Source organism: Carcharodon carcharias, chromosome 1 (assembly GCF_017639515.1).
Source record: "Carcharodon carcharias isolate sCarCar2 chromosome 1, sCarCar2.pri, whole genome shotgun sequence".
Taxonomy (NCBI): Eukaryota; Metazoa; Chordata; class Chondrichthyes; order Lamniformes; family Lamnidae; genus Carcharodon; species Carcharodon carcharias.
The window spans coordinates 104,462,402-104,481,522 of NC_054467.1; the positions used below are offsets into that span (position 1 = coordinate 104,462,402).

A 19,121-nucleotide genomic window follows, 5' to 3' on the forward strand; every position below is an offset into this window, starting at 1 on the left:
CACGTAAACCTTGCTCGCCTCCATTGAGACTCTCCACTTTTGAATAAGCTTTTGGTCTCCTGTCCTAACTTTTCCATCTTTGGTTTAGCACCTGTTTTGCTGTACCTTTTATGGAGTGTCCTGAGATGTCTTTCCTATATTAATTACTAAGTAAGTGGTTCTTGTTCCTCTCTTCCTTCTGATTCCTCCTCTAATTCCAACAATACTTCTTGACTGATAGCACCCACCATTGAGGGTTTGTACATATTGCTATACAGCAACCCTTTCATTAATGTGCATTTATGAATGTCACACACAGGAAGGGATCTTCAACAAGGACAAAAGCTAGTTGAATGAGGGGTAGGTGATCACAGTTAGAGTGGTGCTGCTTGTTAAGGTGTCTATGACTTGGGGAAGGAAAAAATTGCCAGGAGTTGGGGGAATGTAGAAATCATCATTAAAGCTCGTCACTGGTGAGAATGTGAGTGTTTTAAAAGCTTAGTACCAGCAAGATGTTCTGTAATGAATGCAGTACCAGATGGTTGGAAAGGGATTGAAGATTTTTTTTAATCCCACATTTTATACTACTTTGTTAATACCCAGAAGCCTCGCACCTGTTTAGCTAATATTCCAAGTATTAAGAAGCTATAGTTTTTTGGCCTTTGCTGATAAGCCTCGAGTATCTGAAAAACTGTACATTTCCATATGTTCTAAAGTGGAAAGTGTACTGAATCAAAGAATTCATCATTTTCTACATTGCTATCTTACAAAGATTGAAGTTCCAGAGTTAATAAAATAGCACATTACTGCATTCTGCTCATTTCTGTGGAATTACTTGTGTTCTCCTACTGTGAATCATTACAGATTAAATATTTTTATTACCTGTTTCTGCACCCCCCCCCCCACATCCGTGCCCCCGTCGCTTCTGGATGTGTTAATTTAGCTAGGGTTACAATTGCACAGGTGCCACCAAGCATCCAGTAGCTCACCCTAGTAGACGATTTTCATGCGAGTCTAGTCAGTGAGTTTATGGTATGCTGAATGGCCATTGCAGCTGAGCTTGATCCTGATGTCAGCTGCTGGCATTCACGTGCAAGTAATTTCCAGTTGGTATCCCTGTAGAGCAGTTCAAAGTGGAAACATTGACTTTAAATAAATCCTTTTCTTTCTCCATTGCCCCAAGCCAAGTCCAGAGCCCTTTTATGCCTCAACACTGGGATTAGGTAACTCAGTACAGTACAGTTTTTAGCTCAGCTGCTTGCACTCATTGCTCTGGATCTGAAGATTGTTGATTCAAGCATGTTATCTAGGCGGCAGTCTAGTGCAGTGCAGAGGGAGTGCTGTACTGTACTGTTGGATGTGTGATCTTTTGGATGAGGCCTTTAAACTAAGCCTGCCTATTTAGCAGGGTGTATACGATCCCGTGGTATTTCTTGGACAAAAGAAAGAAATTCTTCCAGTCCTCTGACCAACATTCCTCCTGCGACTGCCACCATCAAAATTGATTAACTGGTCATTTACAATTTACTGTTTATGACACTTTGCTCAGGCAAATGACTTCTGCATTTGTCTGCAAAATAACAGCAGCTATACTTAAAGTGTCAAACAATTTGGGACATTCTAAAAATGTGAAGGACAACATATCAATGCAAGTTCTTCCTTAGAATTTGAAATTGGGACGTCCTTATCTATGTGACTCAGCACCATTAAACTTAAGTGCATTTATCTATTTTTTTGATATAGGTGATTTTTTTTTCAGAAGCAATTTCTTGCCCAGTATTACGCTGCAAAATACTGCAGTAAAAACCATAGATTAGATTAATTAGAATTCTCCTAGTATTCCTCCCATGCCCCCACCACCACCACCACCATCATATTAATGAGGTTTATTTATAGATTGTTGCTGCTACCCCCAACTGCACAGCACCATATTTCTTTGCAAGAACTAAATTAAACACTGTTTCAAAGTTCAGCTGTTGGAATGATTTGTACTTGTTACTTACCAGTTAACTCTGGTATATTCTAATTTAGCAAAAATAATTTAGCTGATCAAGCTCCTAAAATTAATAATGTGACAGGTTGCAAAGTTATGCTAAGTATTTTAAGAACTGAAGTCTTTGTTTAAAATGTATTGTCTTTTGTCAGTAGTCTGACTTTTTCTATCTCAATCTGATAATGTTGCAATATACCGATTGAGAAATGTGTCTAAGTATGTTAGGTGTTTTATTGTTTTGGGTGCATGTGTTACCTCCTGTCACTAGGGGAGTAGAGTTGTGACTTTGTTGGCAGTTTTAGATAGCACATTGAATAGGGCTGGGGGGTGGTGGTGGGGGTCGGGTGGGGGCAGTGCGGCAGGGGGAGTGAAAGGGGAAATTGGGAAATAGCAAACATCAGGCAGTCGGAAACTCAACTCTGGCACATCCCAGACAGAACTAGATCAAGGTCACTGTGATGTCACAAACTATACTAAGGCTATCTGTAACAAAAATAAAAATACCTGGAAAAACTCAGTAGGTCTGGCAGCATCTGCGGAGGGGAACACAGTTAACGTTTCGAGTCCGTCTATCTGTACCTTGCTCGTCCTGCTTTGTACTCTTAATTTCACCTATTAACACACTTCTTAGCTAATATCACCACCGTCAACACCTCTTTGTCCTTTTGTCTATGACATCTTTTGGCTATCTCCACCTATCACTGGCCCTCTATCCAGCTCTACTTCACCCCCCCCCCCAAACCAGCTTATATTTCACCTCTCTATTTTTCCTTAGTTCTGTTGAAGAGTCATACAGACTCAAAATGTTAAGTGTGTTTCTCTCCGCAGATGCTGTCAGACCTGCTGAGTTTTTCCAGGTATTTTTATTTTTGTTTTGGATTTCCAGCATCCGCAGTTTTTTGCTTTATCACAAACTATACTGTTGACTTTGACTCACAAAAGATACCCCACAACTCTAAAAAGCTCACCACCATATCTGTAAAACCCTTGATATTCCTGAATTAGTTAAATTGCACAAATTGGTCACCAATTTTTTATTTATCCGTCTTTTTATATTTTATTTATAATCAGATTGCAAAATGTATACCAATCTGAGTCCAAGCGGTCAAGTAGAATTGTTTCGAGCAGAAGAGTTTTTCTTCAGTGCAGGCTAAGGAGCTGGAAGATGCATGTGAGGTGTTAGTCTCCAGTACTGCCAGAGGAGTAATTGTAATGTGACAAGTTTACTCGAGCAGTTTCCATTTTAATTGACATGGACATATTATTATGCAAAACATTGACACACACGTGTGAGAAAAAGGTGATGACAGGATTGTAATAAGTCCAGGTGTAAGATGTTTAATATACTCCATCTAATTCCTGTGGCTTTGCATATAAACAATCAAATAATGCGGTGTTCAGCTGTAGAAGGATTAATTTCCCCATGTTCAGACTTCTAATGGAAACTGTGTATGTAAATTTGTCATGCAATAATTAAAAATAACCAACAGCAAAGCTTTAGTCTTAAACAAGATAAAGGTTTGTTTATTTCAAAACTACTGTTGTAACTTACTAAAATAGAAGTAATAAGGTTACTTACTAAAGACATAAGAGATTAAATGCAGATAAGGATAAAAGATACTTGTAAAGATGAAAAAACAAAAACAGAAATACCTGGAAAAACTCAGCAGGTCTGGCAGCATCGGCGGAGAAGAGTACAGTTGACATTTCGAGTCCTCATGACCCTTCAACAGAACTAAGTAAAAATAGGAGAGGGGTGAAATATAAGGATGAAATTCAGTTTAGTCCTTTTAGATATCAATGCAGGCCCATAGCTTGGAGTTGAAGTGTTGGTCGTCTGGAAGGGTTGAAGTTGAAGAGTTGTGTTCAGTAACTTTGATGGCTTATGTAGTCGAATAGTTGGCACTTGCCTTTTCAAGTGGACTCAGCACGTAGAACAGCTTTGGGGAGTAAGCGAAGGTCCCTTTTCTTTACTGGTTCTGCTGGCATGGCACTTGAAGATTGCCTGGATTCCTTTTTCAGCAGAACAATAATGATTTCTGAGCAACTCCCTCTGTGACTCCTGGTGGCAAAGAGAAACCCAACTCTCTCATGTTGTTCACAGTTAGTTCAGCTGTGGGCTGGAACTGTCTTATGGAGTTAGTCTTGGTTTTCTGCATAAGGTGTCTGTTCTCAGCTAAACTTTGTACAGTTCAAAACTCTAAATGGCTGCTATCCAAAACTGTTGAATCGTGCTTCCATATTAGATATTGGGTTAGCCCAGGTCTGGAGGCACAGCCCCGTCCATTGTCTTTTAGCTGAGGTAATTAACCTTTTTTAAAAGTCTCGGTCATCAACTTGAATGGCTCCCATTCTTCCAGGTTTGGCAAGAGACACAAGAGCTAGTCACACCTCCAGGGAAGTTATTGTCAATTAATTTCTGTTTATCCTATTGAGAATGCGCATTGAATTTCATATGTCTGGATATGTCTACTTGCAATCCACTTGGAACCTTCCAGAAGCTTGACAAATGTTGCAGTTGGAAAAGGTCAGGTGACTTTTGGCAGCCATTTTAATGCTCTTTGTGTCCATTTAAAAAAAAATTACCTTTTTTAGAAAATTTATAATGTTACAACCACACATTTGTGATACTTTCCTCTCCCTCGGTCTTCCACAGATGAACATGGTATAGTGATCAGTACGAAGCCATACCAAACAGTAAAATGCCAAGTTCAGCTCTTCAGTTTGGCTATCACTGGTGCATTAGAATTGACTTCAGGTTCTTGAGTCAGGACAATGAAAAAAAATCAGATATCATTTGAGCTCCTGACTGAAATCCAGTGCTGATCTGCCTCTCGCTCCTACCATAACTCGCAAACTCCCCTACATCATCTCTTCTCTCCCCCCACCAGTAAAGGCACTTAACCTTCTGTATGATGCAACCTGTGGTCCAGTTAAAAAAAGGAGTGCCAGTTACCTCTTGCATAATGTCAGCACCCACAACACCAGCCAGCAACGTATTCAAAGATTCACTGCTTTCTGGAAAAATGGGGGACAAATCCACAAAACCTCCTGGTCTTTTCCTATTGTTATATAGTTTCAACTTGTATTCTCTGGTTCTTTCTCAACACTCATTGTCGAGGCTGTCCTTTGAAGAAATACCATTGGAGTGAAGAACCTGTGTAATCTCTGTATGAGTAGCTGTCTTTGGTTTCAGGTGGGGGAAGAGAAAATATTTCAATTTAAGCAGCTGGAAAAGACTGGCTAGTTGCCTTCAAACCTGCAACTGGGAAACTTCTCCCTGCGTATAATTTTGAACAGTATTTTTTTTGCTCTCTACTCCAAGCTTTCACAGCTGAAATTGATTTATACAACCTGAGTTGTGTACTTGTCGTGCGTGCTGAGTGAGTGCTGGATCTGTGACTGACAGGAAGCCGGGAGCAAAGAGCAGATGTCAACAAGGTTTGTACATAAACTGCTTACTCCTGTACTTGACCTCCAGTGCAAAAACTTGATCTTCATATCTGGTGGGGAGGGGAGGGGAAGGGAAAGAAATGCAGGAATTTTGGGGTTCTTAACCTTGAACCTTATCAAAGTGAAGTTGAAATGCATTGTATTTAATTGAGGAAATGCAAAACTTGAGATAATATCGAATGAAAGAACTTGAATTTTTATTGTCTTTCATCATCTCAGGGTGGCCTAAAGGGCCTCACAGCCGATGAATTACTTTTGAAGAGTAGTCACTGTTGTAATGTAGGAAAATGAAGCCAACAATTTGCATACATCAAAGTCCCTCAAACAGCAAAGAGACAAAGTAAAAACAGAAGAATGGAAGATCAAACCTGTGACTGCAAACTGGACAGTTAAAACTATTTAAATGTGTACTGGGAGGCCCCAGGAAATTAAAAAGCCGATGAGACCACTGCTCAGTTCATTTTTACTCACTTCGTCTTCGTAGCCGATGTGGTTTTAGATGACATGAAATCAGTGGCATTTCTCATGGATAATACTAAAATAGGCTAGTGTGTGCATGAGCTGACGTCAGTTCTGACAAAATCGGGGATATCTGTTTTTTGTAGCAGTGACAGACAAGAAGAATGGCCAGGTAGTTACAGTAGAGTTGTTTCAGAAAAGAGCAGTCACAGAAATGTTGTCTACGTATGTGATAAATGAGGAGTCAGCTGTGTACCACCGTCTGTAATCTAGGACGGTTGTTGCCATGGTAGCGTCAAGTGGCATTTAGTGGTAATGCATGACTAACCTCATTTAACAGGCTAGTTTGTGTGAGAACGCTCAGCACAGCAAAGAATTGAGAAGCACTAGAGTATGTTACAAGACTTTATCTTTTATTTTCTTCCCCTCACCCTCCTCAAAAACTGCAAGTTTATGAAGAGTGTGGCCTATAGCTTTTAGTATTAAGGACCTTTTTGTGGATGCATTTTCCTGGATCTGTTTGTAGCCCTGTCTCGTTTCCATTCAAGCAGAACAGTTTGGTGATGTCGTTTTACATGCAATATTGGTATGTAGCTCAGAGCTAATTAAAAAAAATCTTGTAAATTTTGAACCAACTAGAAATTGGATGAAAATTTTTGAAGGTGCTGTTTCCCCAAATGAATTATCACTTTGCTTAAAGGGTCTCATTAGGAAGCTTAAATGGAGCTTTAAGTTTCTTCTGAACACTTCTGTGTTTAAGTTAAAATTGGTCATTTTTAATAGAAATTTGCAAGATTCGGAATGTTAATTTGAACAAGATTTTATTTCTGTATGTATAATATCAGGATTTTGGGAAGCATCTAATGGTTAATAATGTTTGAGTTATTACACTGGACAGTTCTACAGTTCATTTCAAAATGAACTGTGAATATATAATCAATGGGTATTGAGACTTTCCTGTGTTTTAAGTGGAAATGTAAATGTTATAATGTATATAATACACAAACTAGTAGGCTGGAAGATGACACACGCACTTGTCTCTGTGATCGAACATTTGCACTGAAAGATACTGCTATCCAATGTTAAAATGGCCACTTATCTCTGTTAAGAAATCTGTTATCCAATGTAGGAAATAGTGTTGGACCTGAGTTTATTTCTGTTTTGTATTCAGTGTGACACCATAGTCCAAGAGGGCGATGTTTTATATTCTGAGGTTTGTTGGTAAAATATGACTAACCTTGTATCGATATGTTACTCAACAAAAAAATACTGAAAGTTCAGTTTGGTTTTTCTAAGTAGCGAGATGCATGGAACATCCAAAAGTGACATCCAGAAAAGAAAATGTCAGTATGTTGGCCATTTGATCAGAGCTGAAAAGCTACACAGATCTCTGGAGAGCAAGGTGGAGGGCAGCAGAAGGAGGGGTTGACCTAAACGTAGCTGGCTGACGGATGTCACAGAGCAGTTGCAGTGGATGTGTGAGGATGGTGCAAGACAGACCAGCCTGATCCAACATGACAGCAGATCTCCTGGCAGGAGTAGCTATAAACAGGACAGGATACAAGGGATGATATGATAATTACTTAATGTTGCAGTACACTAAAGTGCTTCTTACCATTGAAAATGCTGGAAAATCTCAGCAGGTCTGGCAGGATCTGTGGAGAAAGAAACAGTTAACGTTTCAAGTTCAATATGACCCTTCATCAGAACTTCTTCGGCTCCAAAGAAGAGTCATATTGGACTCAACATTGGGCTGCATTTTACATGCTCCTGCCAAACATTTTTCCCTTTGGGAGGGTGGTGGGGGTGTGGGGGAGTATGTAAGATAGGGCAGATGCCCATCCCACCACCTTCCCATGCACCCCCGAGATCACCCCCATAATACAGGGGGAGGGGGGGTGGGCATCGAAATCAGCAGCCTGCCCGACATATTTAAATAGGCAGTCTATGGTCAATTAGGCTTGTTCCCAAGCCACTTGACCCTGATGATATACTGTGGACACCATAAAACATTTGACATGGGCAACCAAGCAGGAGCAGGCAGCCGGTTTATTTTTTTTAAATACAACCTGTGGGGGTGGGGTTCCGAACTTCGGGGGCTGTTCTTTGCTGATCTGGGGGATGCCCCCCTATGACGGAACCCCCCCCTTCTTCCTACTCCTATCAACCTTAAACTCAACCGCGCCTTCTCCCTGACCAGCTGAAACCATCCCTGCCCAAGACCCTGGACTTAATGGTTAGGGGACCCAGGGGCTTTCTCCGTTTTCTTCTTGCAGTCCCGGCAGCAGCCACTAACATGCTCTTGGCACTGCGAGGACTGTTAGAGATGCCGGCCAATCAGATTGGCCAATAGCTCCCGAGGCTGGGACTTCCTCCCCAGTGAGGGGCAGAAGTCTCACTGGGCCCTTGTTACTTGTTAAGCCTGCCCGCAGCGTATTATGGCTGCGGGGTGGGTCGGCTCCACACTGATTGCTTCTGGGGGGAGTGGGGGTGTGAGCAGTACGTCCCCCGTATTATTCGGCCCATTAACTCTTTTCTCATTCCACAGATGCTGCCAGATCTGCTGTTGAACCAGCATTTTCTGTTTTTTATTTTGCATCAAAGATATGTCTGACCCAATTTCTGAATAACAACATTGCCCCTTAATGCTTGGGATTTAAAAATATTCTCTGCTACATTTATATTTAATGTAAGATTAGTTAGAATAGCAATGACCATCCTATAAAGTTATACCTCCTACAACCTTACTTCCTCCAGGTATAGTTTGGGCTGGTTTCACCATTCAACACTGCAATTAAGTGGCCATTTTTAGTTTGAGGCTTGACATTGACAAGTTGTTGAACTGTTTGGGGAGGACAAGGGAGAAAATTAGTCAAACCAATGCCAGACATTTTGCACTAGTTCTGCAATTTCTTTTGCACACAACTCACACATTTGGTTTAAAATCCATTTCCTAGTGTAAAATACATGTGTTTTATTGAAAAGTGAAAATGGGAACTTCGCTTTCCTTTGATAGCCTTCCGTTAAAGCTATAAGCTGACTTCATGTTGCATGGTATTTTGTAATTGTCTTTTTAAAAATATATTAGTAAATTGTGGTCAGGTTGCCCATGGTCATATAATGCAGGCACATGGAGTTGGGAAGCAAACTTCAGAAATCCATTTCATGGCACCACTGAAAGCAACTGTTTATGTAGCAATTTCAATGTTAAATGCTGACATAAGCATAACCAAAAATCATGACATCAAAGCTAGACATGCGCAAGAGGTTTCTTTTTAATACTTTACTGGCCCATCTCTCATTACAATGCACACAGTAAGTCAGTATCTCCAATCTGCTTTTGTGTGGCTTTTTACTCTTACTCATTTATTTCCTCCCGTAACTTTGATTTTAGATGGCAAAGCAGGTGAAGGAGCCTCCATCACCTGCATTTGGGGAAGATGTAGCCTTCAGCTGTAGCTTTCCCATCGCTTGCAATCATTCATGCACACCCTACTCCCACATTATGCCACCTTCTTTTGCACTCAGCCCCTTCCTTTTCCCTCCCATTACAAGTTTCCTTCATTTTTTTGCTTTTTTTCCTCTCACTCCTCCTCTCCCAATTATTCCATTCTTTATTGCGTGCCCCTTATTTTTTCATGCATATTAATTACAAACCAGTATCCCATCAGTGCCTCTGCGTAGTACTACTGCATCCAGGGGAATTGGATACATTGAACATGCCCAACCTTTGCAATCCAATTACAGCCCATGAACATCAGAAATGTCAGTTATTGAGTGAAAAAAATTAGCAATCAGAATATTTCAGAAAGCATTTTGCGTAAAACTGGAAATCCAGTGGTTAGGTTATGCAATCACAGAATGAGGTGGTTTCCATTATAAACGTGGACACAGGATTTATAATGGGGGAAGAAAAAGTTAATACTGAAGCAATGAAAACTAGAACAATAGCATGTAAGATTTGGTAGACAGGAAGTGTGTGCAGACATGAAATTTTTAATATGATCGGGATAAAGAAGTTAACTCTTGGCACTCTCAAGGTAAAGCGATGTCAAATAACTCTGTGGAGTGCGACTGAGCTTTTCAATGTGTCTATCATATAGATCGCAAAACCACCCAACTTATACAGTTTTGATTAGACTAATAGTTTTATCTTGGTAGTGTAGTGCTGGTTTAGTTGCATAACTTGGAATAATCCCATTTTATACAGCAGAATTTAGGTCAGTCAGTTCAGCATAAACTTGCCCATGTAAATCCTGTTGAATTGCATGTACTCAAATCTCGTGCAGTTACTGAATAACTAGAAATAGATCTACTTCATGCCTTTCAATGCTGGAATGAGATTCTCATTTCTTTGTTCTTGAAAGACCATTTTTTGTTGGGGGTGGGGCGGGATAGAACCTCAATAATTTTGAATTTAACTGAGCAGCTTTACCATACAGATCAGGAGGATCGCCACCATTTCAATCCTACCTTTCACATTTGCTGAGATAAGGATCCTGCGATAGCCTCAGACCCTTGGCTTAAGGAATTCAAACTGATAGTCGGTTTGGTAATATTGAACTTGAGTATTGCTGAAAAAAAAAGACATGTCTAAGCTTTTCGTCTTGCAGTCATCAGGATACCTGCAAGAGTACCAATGCAAGGGGAAAACAACAATTTGTACTGTCACTTATTTTGTTTAGCTGAAACAGGCACAACGTGTGTACAGCAGTTGGTCTTCAGTAGAAGAGTTGCTGTGGTGGTGGGTAGATGCTGGTGTGCAGATTGGGAGAGTTTCTTAATATGACTCCAAATTTATCCAACTGCTACAACTGTTGCTGTCGGCTCAATCTTTACTTATTTTTCATCTCCCGATATTTTGGCCCCTCCTATTTCCTTAAATATCTCAACTTCTACATTCCCTTCCTTGCTAAAGTTGGCTTCAACAAGTTTGGTTTCACCTTTGTCATGCCAAATACCTTCTTTGCATCAGCAACTTTATGAACTAAAAGTCCATTCGAGAGGGAATGTTGCGCACATATCCGAGAAAGTTCTCCAGCTGCTTCACGATTTACAGAGAAAATGCTGTCTTCTGGATAAAACCAATCTCTATCCAATGCTGAAATTTACTTTCCATTTATGCCATCCTCATCCATGTTGTCCTCATCCATGCATTCTTACTATATTAATTTTTTCCTTTTCCCCCAACTGGACCTCAAAGCCACAGAATGCTTTCCTCCTTTCATTCCTTTATTTCTTTTACAATCTCTAGCCTGTTTTTTTTTAAACAGCTTCTGATGTACCTATTCTTTTCTTATAGTTTGGTATTTTACACCATGAGCCATAACCTTTCAACTTGGTTTCTCAAATTTAACAAAAAATCTTTCCTCGTTAGTTGATTTGCAACAATTTGAGGGACTGCAGTTGGCCTCTGCACCCCCTAACAGGGTTAGACAGACTGGATGCAGGAAGGATGTTTCCCCTGCATGGGGAGTTTAGGACCAAGGGCCAAAGTCTCAGGATATGGGGCAGACCACTTAGGGCTGAGATGAGGAAAAACTTCTTCACTGAGGGTGGTCAACCTATGGAATTCTCTACCAGAATGGCTCAGAAGGCTGTGGATTCAGGGTCACTGAGTATATTCAGGAAAGAAATGGATAATTTTTTGGATATTAGGGGCATCAAGGGATATGGAGAGGAAGTGGGAATATGGCGTTGAGATGGAGGATCAGCATGATCCTATTGAAGAGCAGAGCAGGCTCAAAGGACCGAATGTACTACTGCTCCTGGTTTCTATGTTTCTAAAAGGTATGGAAGGTGGGGGTGGCGGTTGTAGAAATATCAGCTGTGTTTCCCAATTCAGATTGCTAGCCAGTGCAGTGCGCCTTGAAAATAGTTTTAAGTTGATATTGGGAATGACTGTGATTGTATTCGGCTTTAGAAAGCCTGCCGGCACTGGACTCAGCTTGTGTGTGTGGGATGATCTCTTGGGAAAGGTACCAGAGTGATGCTTCCACCCTAATCCCAGGCCTTATGAATCCTGCTTTAAGGAGTACTGGAGAGAACTTGAACGCGGGAAACATTGGGCATGCTAACCTCTTAAGTGGGAGAACTTCCCCACTGAAGTTAGATTTTATGCAGTCACATTTTAGATGCACTGTGGTGCCACGTTTCCACAGTTGCCTCCATGGCAAGGGCTTTTGCTTTTGTAGGAACAGAATTACTGATACTATCTGCTTTGCTTTTGGCTTTTCTCTTGCTCTGGAAGGGGAAGAACAAGAACATTTATTTGTTTAAACAAATTGCACATCTCTTGCCATATATTAAACAATTGTGAAGCTAGAATTCAAATTTTTAGTTTACAAGGCACAACTGCCTTGTAAGATTTGAATTGTACCTTTAAGTAAGTTGGATAGCTTTACAGAAAATAACTTGACTAGGTCTACCTTTTTTGAATTTCTGGAGAATCTAATAGTAAGTTTGATTGTTGTGTTCAAGATGTACTTCAGCATCAGTAGTGGGGAAATCCTATAGGATTGTGTCCACTGTAACCAGCATTGATGCATGTAATTGATCAGAACAGATTGATTTCTGTTGCTGACTTAATTGGAGAAGCCTTTCAAGCCCTGGTGTTTTTTTCAGGGAGCTGGATGATGAATAAATAGCTGTGCCAAACACATGAGGGTGAGTTAGTTACCTTCCCCGTTTAAATTTTATTCAGCGGGTGTGAAGAGCTACTTGATTAAATCCTACTTTGCAACTTCTATGGTTCCTGAATGTTCTTTCACGTCTCCTCTTCCCTCCTTGCCTACACCCTACACACAAATATTTTAGCTGGTAGACTCCCTTTCCCTATCCCACAAGCCATCTGCTTTGACAAGTGCACCGGTAGAGGTGCTGACACAGGTTTGATTATATTTGTACTTGATGCTTATGCTTGTAAACTAATAGCCAGGTAAAACTTGCCAAACTGTAAAAGCTAGGCTCGTTCTATAGGGGCAATACAAGGTATCCTGTGTTTTTTTTTCAATTGTTTGTTTGTCATTATTGTTATGGCAGGTTTTGAGTATGCAGTTGTCTTTCTGCATCAAAAGAATGTTGGTTTTTGTTATCAACATTGAATATTTGTACTTTTTTAAGATTGATTGTATATTTGGAAAAAGCTAATACAGATGATTAATAATTTAGTCCCTTGCACATTTTGTTAGCACAGGGCTGTGCATGTTCTCAGCAAGTGTTGGGTGACCCAAGTAAATGGCAACCGGTAGTAAAACCAGTAGTTCTAAAAATAAATCTGACCTGAGTATGTATAGCATGCTGAGCTGTGTGTATGTTTATAGTGCAGATGTTGCACACTTAATCTGTGGCACTTTGTAGAACAGTGTTAAATGATTAGTGTTATCAGCTGACCAGACAAGAGCCTGACCAATGTCTAGTTTGTACACAGCACTCAAAGAGCTGTCTCAACTCTGACTTCCTTTTATTCTAATTCTTGTTTTTAAATCAGCATTTTGTCACAGATTGTATAGGAAGTGGGAAGAATGTAGAAAAAGACTTGCATTTTTGTTGTACCTTACCACACCACTCCCATTACACTCCTCATACTTTTTAGTTAGTTTGAAGTACAGTCATAATTCCTAGGTAAATGCCGTAGCCATTTTGTGCATTGCACGTCACACAGTATTTAGGTGGATAACGACTTTATCTGTTTTCTGTGTATTTGATGGTCAGTGGCGATACAATTGTGATGTGCAACCTATTAGGCTCAATCCTGTGAGTATTATCATGCTACATACATACCTTTTGGGTCTCATGCCAATAACAGTCTTTTGCTGAATGTCATGAGATCTTTACAGAGTAAGCATATTCAATATATAACAAAAGTTGAAAATGTACAGCATATGTGGAATTTTATAAATATACAGTAAGCAAGCTGGTAGTGAAGTTTGAACTATAATTTAAATTCTAGTGATAATCACAGGCCGCTATAATGTCATTATAGTGCAGTGGTGATCTGCTCAAGGGCAGGCCCTCTCCACATCTCAGTCGTGAGCTTTCCTCTTCAGTTGCTCATAAGAGCCTCCCATTTTCAACCTCATTGAGCAATGGGCAATGTAACTAGGTGAGATGGTTGCATTTCTTGTGTGTGCTTCAAGGAAACGAGTGCTTTTCCAGTAGGATCTTCCACCTGTAAGCAGCTATTTTCCCTTGAGGTTCTAGCTCTTCAACCATCACTAATGAAAGTTCGCCGATTCTGCCATTGTCCATGGCTTGTAACCCTGAGCATGGGACCCTTACCTGGGCCTGTCACTGCTGGTGTTCAAAATATCCTCGACTCCACTGAACTGCAGTTTTACTTTGGCTGTTTATCCTCTGTATGTTATGCTGTATTTAAAATATGTATGCAGTATTGTAATATCAAAATTTCAAGGACCCTTAGTAGTTTTCTTTTGTAGTTGATAGATCTGGCTAAACACCAGATATTTGGAACACATGTTTGTATTAGTGTTTTCAAATGGTGAATGTACATGGTTGCACTTAATGTACCGATAGACAATTTGAAGAAATGCTGTCAAACAAAGAGACCGAGCAACAGGAAAGTTGCCCATCAGTGAACTGGTTGACATGCGACTGGCTGTTTCCTGATCTTTGTTGCTGTCTTTCTAAATTAATTTTGCATTTTGCTTGCCAAGTAGATAAATCTATTTGAAGAGATTTGAAATTTAGTTTATTCTGCTCTTCAACAGCTTGTACAATGAGGACAGAAATTTGCTTCGAATTAAAGAAAGGGAAAGGCGAAACCAAGAAATTCATCTCGACAAAGAACCTTTCCTAGAAAATGCCCCTCTCTTTGGTGAGCCATACAAGGTAAAGTATAGAACAGCTTAGACTAATTTGGCTTTAGCTTTTTTTTAGATCCTGTGTTGCACAGCTCTTGGTGCCTCTTGTGAGCAGGTTGCCTGCCCGAAGCTGGTGGGGCTTCTGTTTAAATTTGTGGGTTGGGTCTCTGATTCAGTCATCGGAACCTGATATGCAATTTTAGTTAGAAGCCTGAGCAGGAGAGCAGTGACTGTTACCCCATCAGGCCAGGCTTGGAGGGGGATTGTGGGACAGAAGAGGCCCGGGAAGCACAATTTTTTTTTTTAAGTTTTAAGGTGTCCTTAAGTGGTGGGTGAGGAAGAGCACCACTCTTCTTTCTGGGATCCACAGGAAGCTCTGGGCCTCCCTTGCCACAGGCTTCACCCCTGCCCCCAACCACAAGCACTCCATTTATTTAACTTCCAAAGACTTGTCCTGCAGGACCCTGGCTTCCTGTCCCTGAATTCTCACCACCATTGGCTGGCCAAGTAGTGAATCTGGCCAGTTTTGTACAAGTCAGAGAATATAAGAAACTGAGGCCTGGTGGTTCCCAGACTCATCAGGTGCCCACCCGCTTTGAGACTCATGCATGCTGTACCTCCCCTCCCATTTAAAAATACCACCTGTGTCTCTGGAACAGGAGCTCTGCAGAAGAGCTATGCCAGCCTAATCTTCAGTTAGTGTGCTAGAAGGTTTTCTGTACAAATTTCGTAAAAAGCTTTGCTGTGGTTTCAGAAGGACTCTTCGTGGAGCTAAATTTCCAACAACCATTCCTTTCACTTTGAGTAAAAGTGTAGAAAGGGAAAACAGCATTCTGAGCAATTGGAGTCACTCTATCTGATCTCAAAGGCTGGAAAATTTCCAGGGGGCTGATGCACACCAAAGAAATTAGTTGCATTAGAGCTGAAAAGATAAATATTAAAATTCTTGAACTTGGCTATGTATAAATTTTACTTTAGGATTGCTGCACTGAGATACAAGTCTGAAAGATATTTTTGAAATTGGGTGACTGTTAACTGGCCATAGTGAAGTGCAAAATAATTCAGTTTATTCAAATATACAGCCAGTACTGATTTTTCTGCCCAAAAAAATTGCAGCATGCCTTTTGAAGCCGCTAAAAATTTAACAATTAAATTTTTTAAATATCTGCTCATGTTTAAAAACAATAATTAGTGCATGCAGGGAAACCATTTTAGTTTCCGTGAATATTTTCTTCTACATAACTGTCTGTGAACCATCACAGGGTTCCTCTTGGGGTTGGAGTCATTAATTACTTTATCTGTTTTTGTGCAGACCAATAAAGGGGATGAACTTTCCAGCCGTATTCAGAATATGCTGGGCAACTACGATGAGATGAAGGATTTAATAAGTAACAAGAGTCATCAGAGCCTCATTGGTATACCCAAGAGGGCAGTCCCTTTGATGTCACAAGAAAAGAATGAGTGCCTGCTTGGTCCAAAACGAAGTAATAGTTCACTGCAGCCTTCCTTTCACAGCAGCAATCCACGGTCAATGGGCCCTCGCAGCGTAGCTTCATCAACAGGCAACTGCTCTTCTCAAAAAAACACTGCAGTGATAGATCAGAACAGCCAAAGCTTCAGCCATAACACTAAAAGCTACAACTTATTTCATAACCGAAGCCAAAATAAGGACAAATGCTTGAGTGGTCGGGAAACTTGCAGTAGCCATCGTGGGAGGGATGATCAGCAAATGGATGCGGACAATCGCACGAAAGTCCAGTTATCCCATTTGCAACACTTGCAACCACTGTTACCGTTATCCTCACTTATACAGCCCTTGTCTCCTATAACACCATTATCCCCCTTACATTCCAGCGGGTTTACCAATTCCAAATTACAACAAAGTAGCAATAGTCACAGCAAAGACTGTCCTCCAACAATATCTCCTCATGAACAGGATGTACACTCCGGTGATCCTGAGAACTTGTCTTCTGATCTGAATGTTCCTGTCCCCAGCCAACACGCATCTCAGACTTTCCCACCATCTTTACCATCGAAACCAAATATGATGCAGCAAAAACCTACAGCGTATGTGAGACCGATGGATGGGCAAGACCAAGCCCCTAGTAAATCCCCAGAACTAAAGCCTCCTTCAGAGGATTACAGCGAGCCGCCATATGGAAATATATCTGTGATGAAGGCTAGTGCCAGGGCGAAGCTGTCCAAACTTAAAATTCCTTCTCAGCCAGTCGAGGTGAGTGCACAGATATTTCAGTTCTGGTATGTGGTTCTCCTGTAGTGAACTCAGTGGTGGCAACAGCTATTGGTCAATTGAGTTTCAGGTTTTTTTCTCAGATTCATGATCCAGTGGCATAAGCAGGACTTGGAATTTAAATGGTGGGTTTAAAGCTGCTATTAAGTGATTACCAGCTTTGAGTGCATGTTTTATGCAACCAATTGCCAAAGTAAACTTTACTGGATTCACTGAGGGCATCCAACTTAAAGACCCATTTAAAAAAAAAACTCATTGCCCTGTTAGCTCAGCAAATCTGGAAGCATGGACTTGCATGTTGCTACCAGCTGTACAAGCCTCTGGTACACGTGTGTAATTAGCTCAGAAGATAAGCAGTTTAGGATTTAGAACATAGGCATTTTAAAAATTGCTTAAAAATAAAGCTAGCCTTTAGAATTAAAACAACATCTTGAGAGAACAAATACAGTGAATATGAACAGTTCAGTGTTCTTTTCCTCGATAATAGAGTCAAAGAATCATTGAAATTTATGACACGGACGGAAGCCATTTGACCCTCTGCGTCTATGCTATCCAAACAACGTCTATCCGACCTAATCCCACTTTCCAGCTCTCGGTCTGTAGGCTTGAAGGTTACAGCACCTCAAGTGGATATTCATGTACTTTTTTTTTTAAAAAGCAAGGAGATTTTTTGCCTCCACAAACCTCGCAGGAATTAAGTTCCAGATGCCCACCAGCACGTGGGTGAAAATAAATTCTCCTCGCCGCCTCTGCCCTAATCCTTCTACCAATTACTTTAAATCTATTGCCTCTGGTATTGTCTTCTCTGCTAAGGGAAAAGGATTCTCCCTAACCACTCTACCTTGGCCCCTCATTTTATATGCCTCAATTAAAGCTCCCTTCAGCCTCCTCTGTTCCAAAGAAAACAACTCATACCTTCTTGGCCAAAATTCTCTTTTCCACACAGCATCCTCATAAATCCCTGTCCCCTTTCTATTGTGATCATAGCCTTCCTGTAATCAGTGACCAGAACTGTGCACAGTAGTCTAGCTGCAGTGTTTTATACATTTCTAACATAACCTTCATGCTCTTGTATTCAATGCTTGAGCTAATAAAGGAAAGTGACTTGTGTGCCTTCTTGACCACCTTATCCACCTGTCTGATTACCTTTAAGGGATTTCTGGATGGGCAGAAATCTACACTTCTCAGCACCATTGTATTTCTTGTGTATTTCCTTGCCTTGTTTGCCCTTCCCAAATGTGGATTACCTCTCTCTTCTCTGGATTGAATTCCATTTGCCACTTTTCTGCCCACTTGATCAGTCCATTGATATCTTCCTGCAGTCTACAGCTTTCTTCTTCGCTATCAATCACACTGGCAATTTTTGTATAATCTGTAAGCTCGTTAATTATTGATCACTCACATGTGTGCTCTGACCAAAGACAGGCCCTTGGTTCATTTTCTGCTGATGCTTCATCCTGAGCCATTTTCCTGGTGGGTTTTTCAGTGGTGGTTTGCCTTTCACTCTTAGGAGCAGGGCGAGGAGGCAGGCCCCAAATCTACCTCAATCAGAATGGGAATCAAGCCCGCATTGTTGACGTTAAAACTGAACCCTGCAAAGCCCCATTGGAAACACTGTGTAGCCACAAAAACACATGTCAGTCATTGCCCATTGTTTCCACTGAGCTAATTTTGGATCCAATTTACCATTTGCCCTTGGATCCCATGGGTTTTTACTTTTTTTAATCAGTCTGCCATGGGAGATCTTGTCAAAAGCCTTGCTAAAAATCAGTATGTACTCCATCAAGCTTGTTGGACATGACCTTCCCTTAATAAATCCATGGTGACTGTCCTTGATGAATGCAAGTCTTTCTGAACAACAATTAATACTGTTCCTTATAATTTTTCCCAATAATCTGTCCACTGCTGAGGAAGGCTGACTGGCTTGTAATTATTCAACCCATCCCCTCCTGCCTTTATAAAAAATGGTGCAATCTTAGTAGTCCTTCTGGGATACATTACGTCTGGGCCTGGTGATTTATCTGCCTTCAACGATGCTAAACCCCTTAACGTTTCCTCTTTTTCACAACGCTTTTTCTCTCCAATACTTCACAGTCCTCCTCCTTAACTACAATGTCTGTATCACCTCCTCTTTGTAAATTTAGATGCAAAGAATTCATTAAGA

At 40.7% G+C, this 19,121-nt stretch overlaps 1 protein-coding gene across 3 annotated transcripts in view; it reads left to right on the top strand.

Moving 5' to 3' along the window:
• LOC121278150 (AF4/FMR2 family member 1-like) overlaps window positions 1–19,121 on the top strand; it is a 137,626-nt gene that overhangs the window by 42,064 nt on the left and 76,441 nt on the right. For all 3 annotated transcript variants that reach the window (XM_041188269.1, XM_041188278.1, XM_041188288.1), the window contains exons 2-3: window positions 14,614–14,734; window positions 16,019–16,939. In XM_041188269.1, the coding sequence (XP_041044203.1) occupies window positions 14,614–14,734; window positions 16,019–16,939 (1,042 nt within the window). The remainder of the gene's footprint in view (window positions 1–14,613; window positions 14,735–16,018; window positions 16,940–19,121) is intronic.